General features: G+C 35.8%; 2 protein-coding genes across 10 annotated transcripts in view; one reads left to right on the top strand and one right to left on the bottom strand.

The window, feature by feature from the left end:
- opcml (opioid binding protein/cell adhesion molecule-like) overlaps positions 1-11,392 on the top strand; it is a 179,606-nt gene extending 168,214 nt beyond the window's left edge. For both annotated transcript variants that reach the window (XM_056240190.1, XM_056240189.1), the window contains 4 exons: positions 8,407-8,541; positions 8,646-8,766; positions 10,390-10,541; positions 10,816-11,392. In XM_056240190.1, the coding sequence (XP_056096165.1) occupies positions 8,407-8,541; positions 8,646-8,766; positions 10,390-10,541; positions 10,816-10,919 (512 nt within the window). In that variant the 3' untranslated portion in view covers positions 10,920-11,392. The remainder of the gene's footprint in view (positions 1-8,406; positions 8,542-8,645; positions 8,767-10,389; positions 10,542-10,815) is intronic.
- Positions 11,393-20,327: 8,935 nt separating this feature from the next.
- Positions 20,328-23,784, bottom strand: part of ntm (neurotrimin) — a 379,368-nt gene continuing 375,911 nt past the window's right edge. For 2 of the 8 annotated variants that reach the window (XM_056240255.1, XM_056240253.1), the window contains 2 exons: positions 21,358-21,435; positions 20,328-21,011 (listed from right to left, as the gene is read on the bottom strand). In XM_056240255.1, coding sequence (XP_056096230.1) covers positions 20,911-21,011; positions 21,358-21,435 — 179 coding nt within the window. In that variant the 3' untranslated portion in view covers positions 20,328-20,910. The remainder of the gene's footprint in view (positions 21,012-21,357; positions 21,436-23,784) is intronic. The other 6 variants (XM_056240254.1, XM_056240256.1, XM_056240259.1 and 3 more) reach the window with 3 other exon arrangements.

Below are 23,784 nucleotides of genomic sequence, written 5' to 3'. Positions count from 1 at the left end.
TTTTCACTGCCAGAAGTCGTGCCCGCAGGGACGATAACGGCAGGCTTTCACAGAGGTCGCATCCTCCATCAGCGAGGGCGAGTTCTGCATGCTCGAGTCCCAAGCAGAGAGCGCAGATGACATGGCGGTCTCCGTCCTCGAGACGAGCGCGGCAAGAGCCGCAGGAAAAACGAGACATCTTTAAAAAGACGCTCGGCTCTTTTAGAAATAGAGAAAGGATACAATCGTCGGATGGCCTAGCTTGCTGGGCGGCTGAAGGTGGCGAAGACGGCCGGCTTCTTCAGGGTCCTTGAGCTCGCTAGAGGATGCCTTCTTCGACGGCGATGGCTTTTCTCAGGAACAGCAGAAGCGTGCAGCTTGCTGAAGATGAAATGAATCAACATATAAGCCTGGGAGAGCGCCTTATATACACCATGGCCACGCCCATTCTGGCGGGTCATGACGCAATGAGCGCGCGGGCGCCTCTCATTGGAAGCGGGTTCAGCCCCGCTCTCCCATAGGCTTAAGCAGTTCTCTCTGAGCGAACCAATGAGCTGCTAGCTAGCCCGCTCTAGGTCTGCCGCAGAGGAACTGCGTTGTGTATGGATACAAAATTATGAAATAATTTTTTGGCTTCAATATCTCAGCAAAGATGAATCTTTCCCGCAGCGTAAGCTAGCTTACGCAATACGAGAGAACCTCTCGTAAGAGAACTGCAATAATTGTTTACAACTCTTTAGAATACTTGATTCTGATTGGTCCGCTTCAGAATTCTGCTGGTTTCATGACTCTTATAGCATTTTGTGATATCTTTCTTCGGTAACACTTTATAATAACTGCACGCTATTAATCATTAGTTAATGATTAGTAAACAGTTAATTCATCATTTATAAAGCATTAACAGACATTAATAAGCACTTTATAAATACAGCTATAAATGCTTTATTCTTGATTTAAAAGCATATCTATAGTGTGTTTAATAATTGTATTTTCATACTTTATTAATGATCAATTTATCATTTCTAAATGAATTATTGCATTATTTATAAACCAGTTATTTAAAAGTTGTCAGTGGTTCATAACATTACTTAGAAAGTGTAAGTAAATGATTAATAAACTATTTAAATGCACATTCATACATCTTATTATTCAGACATATAGTCATAGTTACTTAGTGTGTTAATAAATGCTTTATTAACATGTATTTTCACTGTAATTCAGGGTTAATTCGGGTAGTTATAAAGCATGTAGCAGTGGTCAGTTAACTATTTTTGTGAGCTCATCTAAAGTGAGGACTATTTATGCCTTATAAAGCATTTACAAAGGAGATTTAAATGCTGTTAATAATTTCTGTGTTCTGTATCACTGTGTTGTGTTTGTTTCATTTTTCTGTTTAGAAGAAAACTGAGTCTTTAAATCTTCTTTATAAATGCTTTACAAGGCATAACTAGTCCTCACTTTAGATGAGCTCACAAAAATAGTTAACTGGCCACTACTAAATGCTTTATAACTACCTGAATTTACTCCATTTACTTACACTTTCTAAGTGATCTTATGAACCACTGACAACTCTTAAATAACTGGTTTGTAAATAATACTATACTTAATTTAGAAATTATTCATTAATCATTAACAAAGTATGAAAATACAATTATTAAACACATTATAGATATGCTTATAAATCAAGAAAAAAGCATTTATAGCTGTATTTACAAACTGCTTATTAATGTCTATTAATGCTTTATAAATGAGGAATTAACTGTTTACTCATGCTTACTTAATGATTAATAGCGTGCAGTTATTATAAAGTGTTACCCTTTCTTCTAAAAAAAACCTTGTCTTTCAATTTATCTAATTATTTATTGTATAATTAACCCGTTTAACAAGATGAACAAGACTATAAACAAGGCTGTTTTATGTTTTGGCAAAGGTGGCCAATTCGTACAATGTAAGTTTTTGTAAATTCGAAACGTACAGTGAAGGTTATGTGTTGGGATGGACATTCATGCTTACTTTTTTCTAAAAATCATACATTTTCATATGATTCACTTTGTACCAAATCTTCTTTGAGATCGGGTTGCTGACTGTACATAGCTCATCAGCTACTCAGACAAAAATATTTACAATTTGAATGTCCTAGAGTACTAATGTCACAGCCTGCTGACACCGTATGCTCCCAACATATGTAGTGATAGAAAAGTGTCAACATCATAAAAATATATATATATATATATATATATATATATATATATATGTGTGTGAATACATTCGAATGTTGCACAAAATGCAACAGTTGGCATTGGCAGGCAGCATTTTTTGCCATGTTATTAAAGCAAACCAGTCAAATCCAGTAAATCATAGACAAACTAGTAATTATTTAAATGTAAAATGAATGAAATAGCAGTTTCTGTACTTGAATATTAATATGCATTTAGGTGTAAGGTCTACAAATATTCCAGGATCATAAAACTTTACAGAGCGTCAGTGGGTTTGTATGTTAAACATACTGAAGTTTCTGCCTTCTAGCTGATTGTGAAGGCTTCAAAGTAAAAGCATGCATGTCTATATACTTTTAATAAGCATTTTTTATGCAATGGAAAATAAAATAACCCCTATTACCAAACAGTTCTCACTGTTCTTAAATGGAGAAGAGGTCTGACCGGTCTCTAGACAGCCCCAGGCTTTGTAAACTACAAAAAAAGTGACTTTGGACCACAGTCCAAAGTCTTTTTATGTTTATGCATATAAATCATGATTTTCAAAATCACTGGCTTCCTAAAAACACTTTCAAAGAGAATCAAAGAAAATGCATAATAAGGATCACTACTTGGGTCTCTGAGGGTTAAACAAGACCAACGGAAAATAGAGTATGTAATAATGTTAAATAGATGTATGTGCCAACCAAAGGATATGATCAATCATAGGAGCTTATCACTCTCATCTTAACTTCACCATCACTGCGTCAAGAGGCAATGCAGAATGACAACCAAGAGAGCAGATCCATTCGTTGTAAAAACGACATCCCACCGAGCCGTAATGGCCTCTTCCCTCTCAAGGGGCCACATTACTAGACAGTAATTGATTGGCAGTTAGAAACGAAATCTCTGTTTTAATTAGTGTGGCTTGACTTTGACTGGCTTAATGAAGATGCGTTCGTATATAAATTATTCTGTAGTGAGTTATTTGTTTGGAGGCACTTGTTTAAATGTGCAAGAGTAAAAAAGAAGCAGAGAGAGAGTGAAAAAAAAGAGAGAAAGGTCATTCAGGAGTGGAGGGCCAGCAATGATCAGTTTCACTGAACTGTGTAACCATGGTGACCTGCTGCCTACCGGGGCATGATTGGAGGATTTAGACACTCTGCTTGAGAGATGACAGCAAAATACAGACGGCGTTCTCTCAACAGCTGGGGTTCAAGTACTGCTTTTCTTTCAGTCTGCAGGCAGTGCAGGTATTCATACAAAGATGCATTGATATCCTCGAACATTCCTTTCCTATTTTTGAAAACAACCTTTGTTCAATAATGAAATATCGGCTCGCTACAAATGTCTCTCAAGTATGTATATTTTGTAAGGTTTTATTCCAGTGGAACAGTGAAGTAATAAAGCAAGATTTAGGAATAATGACATTTCATCATTGATTTCATCATTATGTTTCTCACACAAAGCTATCATTTAGCTTTAGAAGACATGGAATGTAGAGCACCCTTTGTATGAAAACTCATTTTGTGTTCCAAAGAAAAAGACAAATCATTTGGGCTTTGTATAAAAAAGATCTACACTGTAGCTACACACGCACACACAAACACACACTTCACCCATTTAAATATTTAAAAATGTAACATTTTGCAAACATAATGCATAGAGTTTGGAGTCAATTGTTTGATCTGTGATAATGCAATTAAAAAGGTGGGAAATTGTGCAGATATAATTTTTGGCCCAGCTGTCATATATATATAATTTAAAAAGAAAGAGAATTAATGCAGTTTTAGGGCTGCTAAGAAATGTTTATGACCGGTTCCATACCGGTACATACCATCCACCCTCCATTGTCAAATGTGGCTTCAAGTAAATTTGCCAATCTGAGGGTGAGTAAATAATGACAGTTTTAATTTTTGGTGTACTGTCCCTTTAAATTTGGACTCTCTTTTTACCTTGTTTCCTCTTTCTTTCTTGCTCTCTCGTCCAAATGTCAGACCTTTCTGCCTTGCAGCTTTCCCAGAGCCCAGGTCAGATTGAACGGGTTAAGGCGAGATAAAGCACTAGTGTTTTTAACAATAGCCAACAACAAAGTGATAATAGAAAAGGAAAAATATCAAATCCGTGAAGCTACCTCAGGTCCATGGGCGGTTTTTGAGGGTGGATTTAGCCTCCCAGCCTGGTTTTCGTTTTTTTGAAACCTGTTTATCCGAAATTTGCTGCATGTAATGAAAGCAAGTTCTTGTGACATCCTCATTTTCCCAGTTATAAACATTACGACTTCCTGTAATTAGCTTAGTCATTGCTTTACAATCTGAAGTAATCATCATTTGAATTTCTATTAAGGAGGTAGTCCATTTAGGGACGATTGCAAAACGCAATTAGGTATGTTGACAAACAGTAATGACGGTCAGTGGCTTATTACGAAATCATTAGCACACTGAAATCTCATTATATGTGTAATATCATTCCATAATGTGTTTATTAGTTGATGAAGGAGCCCAGAATGCCTGCTGTGGAGTGTTAAAGCACATGCTCACATGATGATAGAATGAAGCAGTAGGACAGCATTTGAAGCTCAGTCATTGGCTTAGCTAGCTTCACGTCGCATTACCGGAGATATTGAATGACCCGTTTTAATGCATGAAGCGATTGACCCACTTCAGTGTATTTCGTGGATGCCTCAGAGTCTGGAAATTTTCTGATTCCATTTCACTTTGATACATGGATCCCCTGCTTTGGGGGCCAACGGACTTTAAAAGCATGCTATTACAGTTAAGGATTGTTGACTAGTCTTCTAGATTAGCGAGGCTAACTAGTTTTGTTTTTCCTGTGATGTAAGGGTATGAGTGATGAGAAGGTTACGGTATGCTGATATGGTGCGCTTTAATGTTCTGAAACTATCAACATGGTAAAACTCTCTCAGAAAAGTTGTACACACACACATACTACAGCTCAAAAGTTTGAAACAAGCCCTTACTTTACCTTATCAAGGGAAAATTAATTAAATTACAGTAATTAATTACTTAGTAATCAGGGGTGTTACGATACCCTCATGTCACGATTCGATACATATCACGATACTGAACTCACGATACGATATTATTGCCATTCTCCAAGACATTTGGTAAAAGGTTAACAACAAATTAAAATGCTAAATTTGGTACATTGTGGGTGTAAATGAATAGGCTTGGACTTGGTGCTGGTAACCCAATTCACAGGACAATGGTGACACCAGAATAAAAATATTCATGATTCTGAAGCTGAAAATACTGAATTATTTCAGACGAATATGCTTGCACTCTGTCACTGACTAGATATATTTAAAATAATCTAGGCCACTTATGTTACTGGTAACATAAGACATTTGACATTTTGGGACAGTTTTCATTTTGGGTGAACTATACACAATACAGATTGTCACTATCCACGATACATATTGTTGCATTTTTGTATTGCGATATATTGTGACACGATATATTGTTACAGCCCTATTAGTAATGCATTACACCCAACTCTGTCTCTGATTGCAGTATATAGGGTGCATAAAACATGAATACAGGTTTATGGGAAAATTATTCCTGATGGATACGGATAAGGATTAGTCAAGGTCTAAAAAAGTTTTCAATGACATTCATTAAAACTGAGACTGAAAATTCAATGTGTCTGGGAAATATAAAATCTTTTTCTCTCTTTCTCTCTCCCTCTGATAGCCATGTATAATAGGAAAAGAAAAAAGGTACAAAGATGAGTCAGCTTAATTCACTTATGTGCTGATATTCAATAATACAACCATAATGAAGTCAGACATCTCCTAAATAAAGCCTTATCTTAATGTTGTCCCGTCTGCTTCAGTGGCGTGATCTGTATAAACTACTTTACTCTCCGACTGTAACATGAGAGCGAGTCTTTCCCCTTGATCCTAATCTTCTAAATTTAGTTATAGGAGCATTTCTCACTCGCTTCTTTTCCCCCTGACTGTACGCAGACAGCACAGACCGTTTTATTTATTCCTTCCTGTTTACACTGTCATTCTCCTTTACATTCTAATAATCTTCTGCTCTGTTCAGAAAGACAGTCTCATGACAGCGGCAGGATTATTACTCAGTGCTGGATGTAATTGCTATGGGCCCGGTGTTTGCTTTCTGTCTCCTAAGTAAACATTATAAATCATTGCTGTTCACTGTGGCTATCTACACTAACCCCATCTCCATTCCAAAATCAAACTGACCACTTTAATAGCTAAATATAAATGAAAACTACATGAGAATAAATCAAATGTTGCATCACTATCCGAGCTACACGTGTTACTGTTCTTCTTTGTCCAATTCATAACTACCGAAACATAATAAGTGCTTTTTTTTTTTTGCCTTTGAATAAAATCAATTCCCTGTTTGAATAAAAACTCGCGCTGTAACAGTTAGAAGCACACTTCTTCGTGGTGAATGTAAAAGAACAGCAGGGTCAAATGTACAACTGCAGTTGATTCAATAAGTGTTGTCTGTGAAAAATTGGAGGAAAATCCTTTTGGCTGTACTTTACCATGGATAAGAATTTGTAAAGTGAGAAACACTATGACCTTCGCTTGTAATTTTCAGTCTTTTAGTGGTGGTTTGAACATGCATACAGTATCTTATAAAACATAAATTTTATACAAGAAAACCAAAAGGTTGCTGGGAGTGAGATTGTTAGAAACCATCATTTGAAATGTCTAAATTGCTCTGATTATTTCTGGCTGAAACTTCTTTTTTTCTGAGGCTTTTGTAAATAATAATGCATTATTATTTGCATCTAAATACATTTTGGCTTGAACACCTGAGCCCGTTGATCATTTCCAAAATCATAAAGGAAGTAGATTTTCTTCTGTGGAACATAAAATATATTTTGAGGTTTTATACAGTGAAAGTCAGGGGTCCAAAACAATGTTGTATGGACAAACTTTGTTCAAAATATCCTCTTTTGTATTCCACAGAGGGAAAAAAAGTCAAGTTCTGATTGTATGGAAGCTTAATTGTGACATTTTATAACTTGCAATTCTGAGTTATAAAGCTTTGAGTTATAAACTCGCAATTGCAAGAAATTGTGAAGATAAAAAGGCACAGTTAACTTTTTTATTCCATGGCATAAACAAGCTTCCATACGAGGGTGAGTAAATGATGACAGGAATACTTTACTGTGCAGAAAACAGCTGTATCATATGGTTCACACTTAATGGCCAGTTTATATTTAAAATATTTAGTCTCTTCTCACATTGACAGATTCGTATATTATGAATAGTACTGTTTAAAATTAGGGGATGTAATTTTCAGGCTTTGGCTCATGTTGAGCGTAATCTGGGGTGAACCATCCTCTCAATGTTTGCTCAAACTTTTTAAGCATTGCAAGGCTGAGTCATATAAGGAGATATGCATAATTACCATCTTCTCCTACAATCCCCAAGGCCATGTTATTAGAAACAAAATAACAACCTAAGTCCACTCCTCAACCTTTTCACTAAATGAAGGACTGAGGCTGTTTTAATGAGATGCCATAATGTGCCGTTTGTGCGGTGAGTGGCATTTGCACTAACTGGCTGTCTGAACCTGAGGGTGGAACTTTATTCCATTCCCTCAGAGGACATAATCATTTCTTTGCTTGATAATAGAACTGGAGATACAGGTGGGTTTTGGGTAATGATCGGAAAAAAACAACAACAGAGGGTCAGTCCAGGTCAGCCAAGCGTAACATATTTGTCTTATTGACATTCACCAACCTTTTTTTTTCCTTCAGATTGAGATTATGTAAAATAAATGCTGTTCGTTTTAGACAGATCATAGCAGAATAAGTGCGCCTGCTTTAGGATTCCTGAACAGTGGCTCAAACTCTGTATTTTCTCATTGCTTGAGAAAATACATTTCTCATGTTGGAAATTCATTTAAGCAAGAATGATTGTGGTATTATGACACTACTATGATACTTTCAGCTGCTTGAGATTGAGTTATGAATGTATAAATGGGATGCAGAATGCTTGTGGCCATATGGTATACGGGTACAATATATGTATATATATATATATCAAAAGTATCTGCGTACCGTGACAGATGTTCCTTTTAGCAAACGTACATCCCTATATCTCCACTATACCACTGTAGCCCCTCAGGCCTTTTACCCAGAGTCATTTTATAATGCATTGGTTTCATAATATGAATTTGTGTATGTTAATATTACTTTAACCTCATGTGTATTGATACAGGTAACAGAATCATTACCGAGGGTGAATATGTGGAAATGACTGGAATCACCAAAGACATGTCCGGCTCGTACGACTGCATCACCTCGAACGACATCTCGCCTCCAGACGTGAGGACTGTTCAGGTTACTGTAAACTGTGAGTATCTCATTCACCCTAAGCAAATTGCTGTTAATGCCATCCATTTATCATATGTTTTTTTTTTTTATGAATTCCTCAATTACACGTGATTCATTTCACAGACCCACCTGTCATTTCACGAGCTCAGAGCACAGGAACGGCCGTCGGCCAGAAAGGAGTTATGTGGTGCGAGGCGTCTGCGGTTCCTCTGGCGGATTTTCATTGGTATAAGGGGGAGCGCAGGTAAGGCTAGTAGTTTATTATTTGAATTTTTTTTGACAGTGAAAGTCAAGCAGGAAATATTTAGGTAGAGAGAGGAGAAAATGGGATTGGAACCAACATGTCCCAAGGCTCAACAAATTGCTAGTTCAGGGGTGTCCAGTCCTGCTCCTTGAAGGCCACTGTCCTGCAGAGTTTAGCTCCAACCCCAATTAAACACACCTAATCAAGATCTTACTAAGCATTAGTGTTGTCAAAAATACAGATATGTCTATATGTATCGATACTGAAATATCTAAACGGTTCTAATACTCCTTTTTGGCAGTTACGATACACCGTTACAGGCTGTGTGGTCTTGCTCTCTTCTCTCAGGCGGCGAAGTGACACACACCCGCCTCCTGTCACTTACTCGTCTCATTTGCTCCGGTTGAATAGTGATTGTATTGTGCATAATTTTACTCTTCCCGAAGGTTTCGTGCTCACACCAAAAGTGTGTGCACCACATATAAGTGGTGCCCTCATAAAGCTGCCTCTCAAACAGCTTGAGAGTACCAAAGTGACTTCCTTTTCATGGCTTATTGCACTTAAACGGTCAAATGCATACGGAATTATGTCAAAATGTCCATCCTGCAGATTATTCAGGTAAATGCAGTCAGTTTGGAGCGGAAATAGTTGAGATAACACATGTTGTGTAACAGTATATTGGATCCGTGCATAAACTCTTAAAGTGACAGCAGCCTAATAGATCTGTCATGTAAGATCAATATTAATCGATTCTCATTTTTATGAACCGATATCGAGTCTTAAATCTCAAGAATCGATTAGTCATCCTGTTTTCATTTGATGAATGAATGGAACATTGTAGCGCGCATCCCAGCCAAAAAAATCGCAATAATCTTCGTGCTTTGTTACTATTGATACTAAATAAAGTCTCAAATTTCAAATTACGTCCATTTTCTTACGAAATTATAAATTATAAATACCGTTTTGGCGCTGTGGCGTGAGATCGCTCTGGCTCAGCTCAGCTCAAGAGAAGCAGCAGTGCGGAGCGCACATGATCTCCTCTTCTGCCTTAATAATACCAGTTACAGCGCGAAATAAACATGAATGAGCATCTGAAAGTGTGTTAAAAGATAGAGTACAACTTATCGAAATCCGTATCATGTCACATGGAATCGCTCAATCAGTGTTTCAACCGTGGAAAGACGTCAGTAAAACAACTTGTAAACAATGTCATGTAACGTCACATTTACCTCAGAAAAACCATATGGTACCATAAACTCGAATCGAATTGTGAAATTTGTGTCAATACCCAGGCCTAGAAAATGGTATCGAATATCGATATTTTTTAAAGGTATCGTATTTAAGTTGGAAATTCCAGTATCGGGACAACACTGCTAGGCATACTAGGAACTTCCAAGCGAGTGTATTGAGGCAAGATGGAGCTAAACTCTGCAGGACAGTGGCCTTGGACAATCCTGCGCTAAGCCATGGTTCAGGCAGAGCTTGTTAAAAAAAAAAAAACTGTATTTGCTGAGAGAAAGACTGAGAGAGCGGTATGCTAATTTGTGCCGTCACCCGTCCGCTTACATAGATTTAATAACGTCTCATCTTAACACGCTTCTAACTTGACCTCAAATTTTCCAGACTCCTCAATGGATTCAATGGGGTCAAGATTGAAAACAAGGGTAAACAGTCCATGCTAACATTCTTTAACGTCTCCGAAGAGGATTATGGGAACTACACTTGTGTGGCCATGAACACGCTGGGAATAACAAACGCCAGCATTATTTTGTACGGTAAGAGGCTCCTTCTAATAACTAAATGCCTGTTAATTTATGCATAAAACCTGTGTCAAGTATAACTTGGCACAACCAACGAGCGTCGCAATGTGTCAAATGTTTGCCTAATGCAATTACATCAGCTCTCATCTTGTCACCTTGAGGCATCCACTAACTCTGACAATGTTTGAGAGGTGTATTCGCAGCAATTTCTTTGAACAGCGTAATGCATGATGATACACACGTTGGATGTTTGGGAGGTTGTTAACATGTGGGGTTTCTATTCCCGCAGGCCCTGGAGCGATACACGATATGAACAACGCAGCCTTATCGCCAACCAGCTCATTCTTGCTTCTAACTCTGGTTTTAACTCTCTCGGTCCTCAGCAAGTTTTGATGCTAAAGCAGCGCGTCCGCTTCTCCATCCAAACACAGACTCACAGTCCCACACTCAGAGAAGGAGAGTACTTTATCGGTTCTTATCATCATCATCACCATTTAAATAGGGTTTTCCTTATGTTTTATTTCTGAAGGGAAGTGTCAGTGTGGGTTTATGGGTCTGTAGTAAGATGCTTTGGGATTTAACCGTGTTTTGAAACAGTGAACTGGACTGTGAATGGAGTCAGTTTGTTAGCTGGGTAGAAATAATAATAGAATCACTGTATGTGTCTCTCCAACCTTTTGTATGTGAAAAGAGAAGCAGAAATTCATGTAATTGTGAATAACTGAATGGTTTTTTGCTCAGTATTGAACAGTGTGAATTGAGGTTAATGGTGTGTCCTGTTTTCCTGTAAAATAACATGATTTTCTTTCTCTTTTTTTTAAAAATAATTGCTAAAAATGACAAACAGCAAAAAAGAGAAAGAAACAAAGAGATTTAAAAATGCTTCAGTGCGCCCAGAAAGTATTTGGACACTTAAGTCACACTTAAAAATTTATGAATGTCATTAAACCAAGTGGCATTTACAAGCAAATTATCCCTTTCTTATAAAACTAACTCCACTTTTCTTGCATTTCCATTATCCTCTTCTATCCTACATTTCTTTAAACTTGTTTTTTTTAGAGGATGTATGAAGTCTCGTGTTGTCCTCCAGTGTAGTTCAGCACATAAACTGTTCTATAATATAAAAAAAATTAACATTTTTTTTTAATATGTAATTTATTCATGTAGTGGCAAAGCTGAATTCCCAGCAGCCATTATTCAGTGAAAATAATAATTTATTTATATGATCCAATGTTTTGTTATCTAATGCAATTACACACTCTAATTTAGGCCCAAATGTCCAAATACTTTTTGGGGAGGCTGTATGTGATTATTTGATTTACTGTACATGTACAGATGTATGCAAATACTGTACACACACACACACACACACACACACACACACACACACACACGACCTATGTGTTCAATATAATATAGCACACAATTCCTATAAACATCTATCAATGCTCATCTGCCATTAATGGTGTTCAAATGATAAAGGAATCACAAAGATAACCTGCACGTGTACTTGTACTGAGCTGACATAGTTACAAGCAGTAGGATAGACTCCTTACCTGGTCGAATACGTTTTACGCTGCTCTTAGATATGTTTTTAGCGTAGACACAGACAGTATGCCCTAATGTAAGCTACACAAAATCTGTTCCTCATATAAAGACCCTTTAGGTTGATCATAAACGTACCAAATGGGACAGAGGAACATTTCCTCTATAAAGTCCAAAGGGTGATTTATCCACAGGTCAAATTTCATACAACCAAATAATATCAGTCATTTGTATATTTTGTTGTAAATCCCTTTCCAGATACATTTGCATTATTTAAAACGGATTGAATTTGCTTTGGATGACTCTACTGGAGTGTTTAAACTTCTTTCTCAGGTTTTTGGTGCTGAGTTTCTTTTAAGTGTGTATGATTTTGTATTCTTGAGTCTTTGACAGAAGCCAAAACTGTTATCGCAAATGATATAATTTAAAAGATGATATTTAATAACTTCTGAGGACAAAAAATAAAAATAAATCAATTCCAGTAAGAGACACATTTCGTTGCATATATCTGTGGGTGATAACCATCAATTTATCCGTGATCTTTAGCACTAATTTCCACACTAATATAATGTCATATAAATGTCAAATTGTGCATGTCTGAGCAGGTGACAGAAAATGGTAATCTCGGTTTCCATCTATTTCATATTCCATATCTTTCCTTTCATAAGTCTGCAGATTTAGCACTCGTTACTCCACGAAGGCCGACCCGTCAACACACTCGTGAATGATTTCGGATACCTACCAGAAACGTTCACTTATTAGAAGCTAGCAATGTACGAGAGCCTAAAAGAGCCAGTAAGGAAATACAGACAGTCAACCCACACGACTAACTCCACAGCGCTAATATGAGACCTTGTCCGTGAGCTGTCTGCATTCAGCTTCAGTGAGCGCTAAACAAACACACTGCAGACGAATGCTTCAAGTCCAAGGTTTGCCACATCATTGAGAAAATAGATTGTAAATGCCCTTTCAGTTGATTTCAAAGTGAGATTCCCTGCACTCCAATTAGAAGGATGCTGCTCTGTGACCGACTGAAGGGTTTTTGTGACTGACGTTAGCATGGCGGACTCTTGCAAAAGGTTTGCGTGCAATATCGCTCTCATGGATACCAGATCATGTCATGTGAACGCTGAGTTGAAATATGAATTGGACCTCATTGTGATCATGACATTCATGAGCTCTTAAGTTAAGTACGACACTGTTCTTAACCATGCAGTGTGTTAAAAATGCTGTATGTGAACAAAAAAACATATATATATATGCAAATGAATATTTATCCTGGATTTATTTGATTGTTAAATATAAGGACGGTGTAATTGCGGAGATCAACACACCTTTTCCTTGTTAGCGTTGTGCCTTGCGTGCATTCAAAAAAATATCATGTGGTAGTGCAATCGTATAGACTCGGTATCGGCCCTGGAAACTTCCGCTTGGGATGCATTTTTGTAAACAGCCGGCTTGGTTTTACTCATTTAATTGGGTTGTTTCAATGTTGCGGAAAAACGTAAAATCATCTTTTGATAAGTATCATTAAACATCGGTCTCTCAAATGTGTTTCGAGTGAAATTGCCCAATGATTTCTGGTGAGTTTTGTAACAGGTTAAAGTACATGAATAGGTTTTACTGTAGATTATTAGAGTATAATTTTGGTATGTTGGTTGACTTTTTAAAACGCTTATATCGTGACGGTGAAGACAGCGATGTCGTTTTAACTGCTGGGATGAATGCCACAACCTTATCAGTGATCAGCAGGAGTGTGTACATACAGTACAGTATCTGAAATGGCATTGCAAACCCATTTAAGTTACAAACAGAATGTAATTGTTTTTCTTTTTTTATTTATGTATTTATATATTGTCATCTGAAGGGAACAAAATGGCAAACATTCAATAATTAGCACTCTGGATTTTTGCTGACCTGATCATCGTTATTTTAAAACTGCTGCAAGTATAAATGGTACATCTAATCATAGCAACAGTGTTTCACCCAAAATCACTTGGCAAACAAATATTTTGCCCTCCCTTGCAAAACTGTATTGTATGTTTGTATTTATTTTTCTGACTGTCTCTATCTAGTTACGATTGTAAAGTGTATGATACCTTAACATTTGCAGCACACAGCTCTCTCAATGTGCATGTACAGCCGTAGTTGTATTTTTCTTTTTTTTACTATTGGAAAATGAGTACAAGACTGTTGTATGTGTTCTGTGTAATAAAGTTAAGAATATTTTCTTCTAGTTTGGAGTTGTTAGTTATCTAACGTACTGTCATGGAATCTTTGAAATATAGGGATGCACGATATATCGGCACCATATTGATATTATTTAATTGTGCATTCTCATTTCTCCTACATTTTTATTAGGTTACCCTTTATTTTTAAGGTGTCCTTGTTAAAGTGTAATTATACATTTTAGTGCTGAGTAATAATAACAACTAACATGTACTTACTATAGGGTTAGGGTCAGGAATAGGGTTACTGTTATTACTACAGTAAGTAAATGTAACATGTAACAAGGACACTAAAATAAAGTGTTATCTGATTACCTTTGTCATCTATTGCTCACTTAGTTCATATTTAAAAACACTTACAAATGTAGCAAATGAAATCCATTTTTCACATTGTACATTATAATATTGTTATGCCTAAATTCACTTGCAGCATGTAAAATTATTGAGTTTAGATTGTTAGTGTTTTAATATAGTTATAAAATAGTATTGAATTTTAGCATTGGCATTTGTATTGCTTTATCAGCAATAACATGAAAATAAATATTGATTTAGATCAGCATTTGTAAGTCAAAATTTAAATATCACTCCATCCCTACTTTTAATAGAGTGCAAAAGCTGGGTTCTGGAAAACCTCCATGCAATTTATACATAGGGGTAATGACTTTTAACGATAACTTATAAACCTTTAAAAAGACAGATCTACTGTGAGCTATGAGGTTGTTAATCAAAAATTGCTTGCTTCTGTTGAAGCCATCAGCCCTTATTTATATTTTTAAAATAATCGTTCCACAGCAGAAAACTACATTACCCATGATGCTGTGCAGGAAATTCCACCAATCAGAGAATTGAAAGAATGTAAGCTCTGACGTAATTGAGTCGGTCTCCATACACTCTCAAAATACTTAAATATTTCAATAAAAATGCATATACAATGCTTTATGGGATTGTTTCTTTCTATCACTAAAGCTGATAAGTACACAATCTTTGTAGTTTTGTCTGATTTTTAATACTTTTTTGCTTCAAATCAAAGTTTGTAATGTTATGATTCACCTTGTAGCCAGTTGCCTTGGTTCATGGCTTATACCGCTTTTTTTTTAAATTCCTATGAGAGAAATGAATGGACAAAATACTTACGGAACAAAGTGGTTTTGTTCCAAACATTGTTGCACACTATAAAGGTCGAAGAGGTCATAATATATTGTGTATATATTCACGATTTACCGATACAGCACAACCTTGAGTGTCTAATTGCTTTTTTTTATTTATTAAGGACACATATTTTCATTTAAACTTGATTTTATTAAATGCTATCCCTGTCTGGAAGACCCAGCTGCTGAAAAGTGAGCTCTGTTGGGCAGTGATTTAGTTGACTTAATCCAGCAGCAGCAAAATTATTATTGAAGTCTAATCCGAATGTAAAAAGTCATTTATTAACCGTTGTACCCTAACTCATGTGGTTCAATATTCCACAGAGCACATTTAACAAGTTTCCCAGTGTTGACATGCTGCATGTTTTATAAAGACAGTTTACCTCGCACATCTCTCCCCACACTGGCCCTGCTCTATTGACGATACGCTCACGGTTTGGCTGCCATCCTAAAGATAATGCAGCCAAGAAATGTCATGTCAAGTTAATGTGGTCTGTAGAAATGCTTATTTATTCACATATTTGTCTTTCCAAATAAGCAGCTCTCATGGCATGTTCCGGAGGGGCGCTCCTGGGCACTCAGATAAAGACGTCCACCAGGAGTACAGAAGGCAGAAACTTAGCAGGCTTTTGTTTGCTTCAAGGGATGTGATTGTACCTTCACCTCCAAGCATAAAAGGTGATCATTCCCGGGCTTCCATCTTTTGTTTTCATGTCGAACATTGATAGCTTGTAGACAAAGGATTGGCAAGAAATCGTCAAGTTACATAACATTTTTCTCACCTCCTCTACCCCCGTTTTAAAACTCGATGAATATTCAATTTCAACATCTGCCGTTTGTTTGTCGAAAGCCAAATTCTACTTGTGACATCTTCCCACCATTTTTCTTGAAATGCAAGTTAATTCTTCGTATATCCATATCTACATTCTCATGAATTATGGTCATTTCTGTATAGGCACATACATTAAAGTATTGTTAAAAACAGTTTCATTGTTAAAAAAATAATAATTTTTATGACAACATGTCCCAAGAGCAGAGAATGTCTTCACATTATATGGGGTAAGTTGTCACAATGGGAACCTGCCATTTAATAACCTCCTCTTATAGACACTGCAATGTATTTTCAGCCAAATATAAATAATAAAACTATTATGAAACAACAAATTTGAAATAGCGGTAACGCTTCCTTTTACAGTACAGTACTTACAGTGTACTTACCTAGAAAGTACTGGCTAATATAAGGTAAGTACATGGGTTAGGGGTAGGTTCAGGGTTAGTACCTAGTTATTACCCAGTAATTATAATTACTATAATAAGTACATGGGTAACAGGACTGTAAAAGGAAGCGTTACCGAAATAGCTACAATCTATCAAACCATATAATATGTAGGTTACATACACATATGTATGTATATATATATTTTGTACATAACTATCTTCAACATTGATAATAATAACATTGATAATAATAATAATAATAAATGTTTCTTGAGCAGTAAATCAGCATATTAGAATGATTTCTGAAGGATCATGTGACACTGAAGACTGGAGTAATGATGCTGAAAATTCAGCTTTGCATCACAGCAATAAATTACATTTTAAAATATATTCATTTAGAAAACAGTTATTTTAAATTGTAATACTATTTCACGATATTACTGTTTTTTTTTTATTGTTAATCAAATAAATGCAGCCTTGGTGACCATAAGAGACTTTTGAAAGGCAGTGTATACACACACACACAACAAACAAACAAACAAACAAACAAACAAACAAACAAACCCTTGTCCTTAGAACACATTTTTCATTTGAAATTCTTCATAGTTACTCACAGTAGAAACTCTTGTGATAACTAGCCCCGGTCTCTCCTAAATAAAAACTCAATGCATTCATCCATCCAGCTTCATATTTGTGTCCGTCATTCTCTTTCAGATATGTAAAGCTGATCCGGCTGTTTACCCACATTTTCAGCTGTCTCTCAGCGCCATGCTAATAGTCTTCCATACTGCAGTGTTTGTCACCTGGTGCCTCTCTAACAAGCAGCAGCGAGCGACACTACAGACAGTCATTCACAATGAACAATCAAGCAAGGAAAAAAAGAAAGAAAGATGGAAATGTGAGTCTTTAATTAAGAGTCTTCACCGAAGCCTTTCTTAAATTCAATTAGAGACAGCTCTCGCGTCACTTTCAGAATGGATCTCACAGCTTCATTCTCAACCTCAGCACTTAGAGCTCATGTGCATCATCACTCCCACAGACTGTCTGTCAAATCCCTTTAAAACACTTACACTACTGACACCTCCTTCCTTAACCAGGACACAAGTGCAGGATCGAGACGGTGCTTAAGTGCTCTCCGAATCTGGGCTTTGAATTATTGATTTGGAATCAGCCTGCCGTGGTGTGGATTTGCTTTAGTTTCAACCAGTTTTCATTTTTTCAAGTGGATAAACAAGTGAACATATAGGACATACGTTTAGGCAAGAATCAGAAATATTCATACACTGACTACCGTTCAAAAGTTTGGGGTCGGTAAGATTTTTAACGTCTTATGCTCACCAAGGCTGCATTTATCAAAAATACAGTCAATTATGGAATGATTTCTGAAGGATCATGTGACAGTGAAGACTGGAGTAATGATGCTAAAAAATCAGCTTTGATCACAGGAACAATATTAAAGTTTAAAATAACTGTTTTCTATTTTCTGAGATCAAAGCTGAATTTTGAGCATCATTACTCCAGTCGTCAGTGTCATATGATCCTCCAGAAATCATTTTAATATGATGATTTGGTGCTCAAGAATTGTCAGTGTTGAGTTGTGCTGCTTAACATTTGTGTGGAAACAGTGATTTTCTTTTTTTTACCGTCACATTTATTCATTTTAATGCTGAATATAAGTATTCTTTTTTCTTTTTTTTTACAAAAAAACATTGACCCCAAATTTTTTAATGGTAGTGTATAGGCCTACAAATAAAATGTTTTCTTAAATATAGAGAGAGATGACATATATGTGATTCTTTAAGAAGCACAATTAGACTGCAGACCAATTCTATTTAGATACAACATTTTATTATTGTAAGTCTTAAATATGAACACACCATCGCCATTAAAGGAAAAACATATGACGAAACAATTTCTTTACAGTACAAGGAGTTAAAATACTTAATTTGTTCCTCTCTAGGGAACCATAGAGATCAGCGGAACAAAGTGAACTTATCCAGGCTGGTTGTTTTAATGGTTAAAAAAAAAAAAGTCAATTCTTTGCACCAAGTTGGACATATGAATTGCATTACAGCCATGCACAGACAAGCCCTGTGTTTCTGTTAATACAGTGCATTGATCCAAACGTTGTCTTCCCCAGAGGAAATCACAGACATTATTTATCAGGAGGTGCTTTCAAATTTAAATAGTTGTTAGGTTAGTCTCACTAATCTGTTTATATAAGAAATATGTTGACTGTTCTTAGTCTGGTTGTGTTCCCTATATCTTAAAAAAAAAAAAAGATAAAATGAAAATTGAAATCATAATATTGAATAATAATAATACACCTTTAGGGCAAGAACACACACTGTCACCCATTAAACTTTGCACATTCATGACATTCCCTTTCATTAACATACACCTTGTGCTTAAAATCCACTGATTTGTATCTGATATGTGGTTTTAAAAATATGATATTTAAAGGGATAATTCATCCAAAAATGTAAACTGTCATCCTTTACTCATTCCAAACCTGCATCATTTCCATAAATCGCTAAATAATGTCTAGACTACAACGAAAGTGAATGAGGACAGATGCTTTTGAGCTCCAAAAATGAAAAGAAAAAGAAAAATTCATAAAAATGGTTTCAAGTCATCTGAGGACAAATGATAGCTTAATTTGCAGAACAACATTTAAGTTGTTAGTGGCTAAATAAGGAATAGTTATGATTGGTCAATATCAGAATTTTTATTGTTTTATTTGAGGGTGAATTAATGATGACAATTTTCATCTTTGGCTGAACTATTCCTTTAACCAGATTGGAGATCAAATGAAAACATTAGGCATAAATCCTATCAAACATTCCAACAAAAGAGAAGAAAATCTTATTCAATCAACCCCTTAATACTGCGATGGTAAGTTTCAGAAACTATTCAAATCAAATCTCACTTTTTTTCTTTTTCCCCCTCCAGAATGTGAATGGTAACAGGACATCTGCTCATGATGAAATGATGACGGACAAATGAGTCTCATCTGCTTTTTACAAAAGCACAATATTTAGACATCAGGTTTCACAATGAGCTTGTATCTACTATAATACCCTTTGAGAAATAAATTACACAGCTTCTGAAAAAGGGAATAACAAAAAAATAGAAAACGTTGCATTGTATTAAACAGGTTCACAATTTTAGTAAAAACAAGTGTGCATATTTTCCCTTTGTACAAGTTAGATATATGCATATACACACAGAGAAGTTAGCAGGAACGATTACGAGACGTGTTTAAATAAAGAGCATTTAAGCGCCCGGTTTGGTTTGTACAACTCAAAATCTGGACGAAATTCAACAAAAAGCCATTTGAAAAAAAACTGCCATTGTAATAAAAATAACATTTGATGTCAAGTTTGTCTGGAAAAACAACATTACACCTAAAAATCGACAGGTATTAGCAGATTGCTCTTTGGGCTCTCATAATGGATCCAATAACTTGGAGTTACACAAAGCTCCAAATGTAACATTTTTCAACCTTGATTCATACATGTCATCCCATATATACTAACATTACTCCAACATCTGATTTATTCCTTTGTGGTGTAAACAAAGAGAATTATAGAGCTTTTGGTTCTGCATAGTCCAACTGTGCCATTCTGGTCGTCAAAACATAATCAAAATAAAACATATATCGCATTGTTTTCGGTTGTGAGTGTTAAATGCTAAAATGCAGATTAGAAGTTCTCAAAACGAAACATGATGTGATTATTACAGAGCAAAAACGTGTGTTTGTGTCTTTTTTGCTGCTTATTTTGATTTTGCTGTATAGTAAAAACATAGTGACAATTCAAAATAAAAAATGAGAGATATGCCCTTTCTTATCGCATGCCTTTGACTTGAATTATTCCCCTATCACACTGTATTCTATATGAATTCTTAAGAAGTTACAGAGTTAAATTAAAATGACAGTCACAAAAATAAATACAATTTAATATTTCAAATTAGACATGCCTCTCTGTCTTTTGCTTTTACGGAATACAAAACTGTATTCGCTTGGGGCAAAACAGTGTGATGATTAGCAATGTAAGAGAAGTTACATTATTAAACTCTATTATAAACCAAAGAAATGCATGATTACTTCATTAAAAGAAAGTACTTGGGTACCCCATGCACATTTCCAGGCATTTTTGGTAACCCATGCACGATTTGTGACTCCAGGATGAGAGCGATGTCACACAAACAGTGATTTTTTCTCCACTGAAAACATCTTCGGCATCAAAACTTGAGCAAGAGATGTAGAAGTACGATGAGAAGTAGACAGGTGGGTGTGAAGACCGTAGACGTGCCGCTGTTTCCATCCTGAACTGCTCCGGGTCCTAAAGCATTGAAAAGAGTCACACGTGTCAGGAAAAACAGCTCCGGTCTCCAACTGTGCTGTAAACTGCCTCGCTTTTATTCTTGAGACTGTCTGTAACGTCGCTGAACTCTCACCTACGCATCTGCACTTCTGATTCTATCTTACTTCCTCAATATTATCTTTTCTTATTTCCGAAAGGTGTCAGCTGTCAGCATTTTCTAGGTTTACTGCACTAAACCGTTATTTTCTAGTCAAGCGACTCTTGTTCAAATCTATGTTAGTATATTATAGCAACTCCTCTTTGTTGATGAGTTTGTAGTGATTAGTAGTCCAGTACTGTATTTAGTAGCTTGTGTATCACAAACCTTGCAACAAATCATTGTTTTCAAAGGCTGTGTGCTCTAAATCGGATGAAGTCATTTCTAAAACAGAAGCCGTCTCCACTAAAAGAAAGATGACATAAAACACTTTATAGGAATACAGAACATACAATATGATTAAGTAAATCATTTCCATTGGTGCTATTAGGCAATTATTTTAGTCCAAGTGAGATGTTTTTGCCTACAAATATTCATCAAGTCAAACTAGAGTATTCTGGCGTGGTTGTGCTGTGGTGCCGGGTCATCTAACTGGGACGAAAGCGCTCCAGGTTGGCAGATGAACATCTAAGCGAGGGTCTTTAGTGGTTACATTTGTATAGTAGGAACATCTGTTCTCCTCATTTCAAACCAGTACATCTTGTCTCCCTGCGCTCACAGAGTTATTACCCTTTATTGACCAGTCAACCACTGAGGTCAGCCGTACTTGCGGTCGCTTATAAACAAACTAATCACTGAAGGCGCAGTTTAACCAGATTACTAAGGGCAGATGAGTAAAACAAGTGCACGGACAACTGTGTGATTGTCTTAGTATAAAAAAGGGAAGGAGAAAGAATGACTGAACTGCGCTGGTCTGATTAAAAACTATTGCACTCGTATTCTGAGATGATAAAATATTCACATACAGTCATGATCAAAAGTTTACATACACCTTGTAGAATCTGTAAAATGTTCATTATTTTGACAAAATAAGAGGGATCATACAAAATGCATGTTGTTTTTTATTTAGTACTGTCCTGAATAATATATTTTACATGAAATATGTTTACATGTCCACAAGAAAAAAAAAAAAAGCTGAATTTATAAAAAGGGCCCCATTCAAAAGTTTACATGCCCTTGATTCTTAATACTGTGTTTGTGTATTCTGTGATAGTTGTTCATGAGTCCCTTGTTTGTCCTGAGCAGTTAAACTGCCCAATGTTCTTCAGAAAAATCCTGCTGGAAAGGGTTCAAATACGCAAAAGATGCTGGAAAACTGAAGAATTTGCAGGACCTGAAGGATTTTTCTGAAGAACATTGGGCAGTTTAAAACAAACAAACACAAAACAAACAAACAAAACCAGGTCATCCAGGTAACAACACACAGTATTAGGAATTAAGGGTATGTAAACTTTAGAACGGGGTAGTTTTTATAAACTCAGCTTTTTTTTTTGTCTTGTGGACTACATGTAAACATATTTCATGTAAAATATCTTATTCAGGACAGTACTAAATAAAAAATAACAAGCATTTTGTATGATCCCTCTTATTTTGTTAAAATAATTAACATTTTGCAGATTCTGCAAGGTGTGTGTAAACTTTTGATCATGACTGTAATCATGCCAACAGATTGATCAGTAAAAATCAAAAGTTATAGGGGTGAATCTCATGAAACCTGTCAAGAACTTGTCTGGATCATATTTCATCATAATAAAATCAAAAGATCTTTTTTTTTTAATATAAAATTAAGCAAACAATACATTTTTAAAATAAATATTATTATTTTTGTTAATAACCATTCAAAAGTCTGTGGTCAGTAAGATTTGGGGGGGAAATGAAATTAACACTTTGATTCTGCAAGTATGTATTAAATTGATCAAAAGACTTTCACATTGTTACAAATATATATATATATATATAAATTAACTGCTGTTCTTTTTAAATTTACAATCATCAGAGAATCCAGGAAAAAAGGATTCCACAATAGTTAAGCAGCACAACAGTTTTCAACATTGATAATAATACACGTTACTCGACTAGCAAATCAGCATATTAGAATGATTTCAAAAAGGATCATGTGACACTGAAAGACTGGAGAAATGGCTGCTAAAAATTCAACTTTTACACCATTGGAATACATTACATATATTAAAGCAAACTTTTTACATTATATATTACAGTTGTTGTTGTGTTTTTTATTAAGTAAATGCAGCCTTGGTGAGAAAACATTAAAAACATTAAAAAAGCATACCAACCCCAAACTGTTGAACAGTAGTATATAGATCTCAATGGTTTGAAAACAGGCTTGATTTTATGGTATAATCTGACCTGGATTAATATGGTTATGTGAGATTCAGCTCTGTATAACGGTTTAGCAGGAGACGTGTTGCTAGTTCTAGTCTTTGGTTTGTTAGCTTGTCATCAGGGTAAGTTTTAGTCTTAGGGACAGTCAAACATATGGTAACAACGACTAACGTGCAAAACATACTGTTTCTGACCTCCAGTTTCCATCTTTAAACATGTTCAGTGTTGAAATGTACTGTATGTGTGTATATTTATATTTAGGGGCTGCACCGACTAGTCAACTACTCAGACGTCAGCTGCATTTGCTCAATAGAGTGCAACAGTCAAGTTCCACAGGTAAAAAATCCCATTCATTTTCTCCATAGGGAGATTATTATTATTTTTCATTTAAACCATTCAAGCCAGACCTAC

Source organism: Rhinichthys klamathensis, unplaced genomic scaffold (genome assembly GCF_029890125.1).
Source record: "Rhinichthys klamathensis goyatoka isolate OS25496 unplaced genomic scaffold, OSU_Roscu_1.1 h1tg000585l_1, whole genome shotgun sequence".
Classification (NCBI taxonomy): Eukaryota; Metazoa; Chordata; class Actinopteri; order Cypriniformes; family Leuciscidae; genus Rhinichthys; species Rhinichthys klamathensis.
The sequence above is the reverse complement of the archived record's forward strand: the minus strand, read 5'-3'. Positions and strand labels throughout refer to the sequence as shown.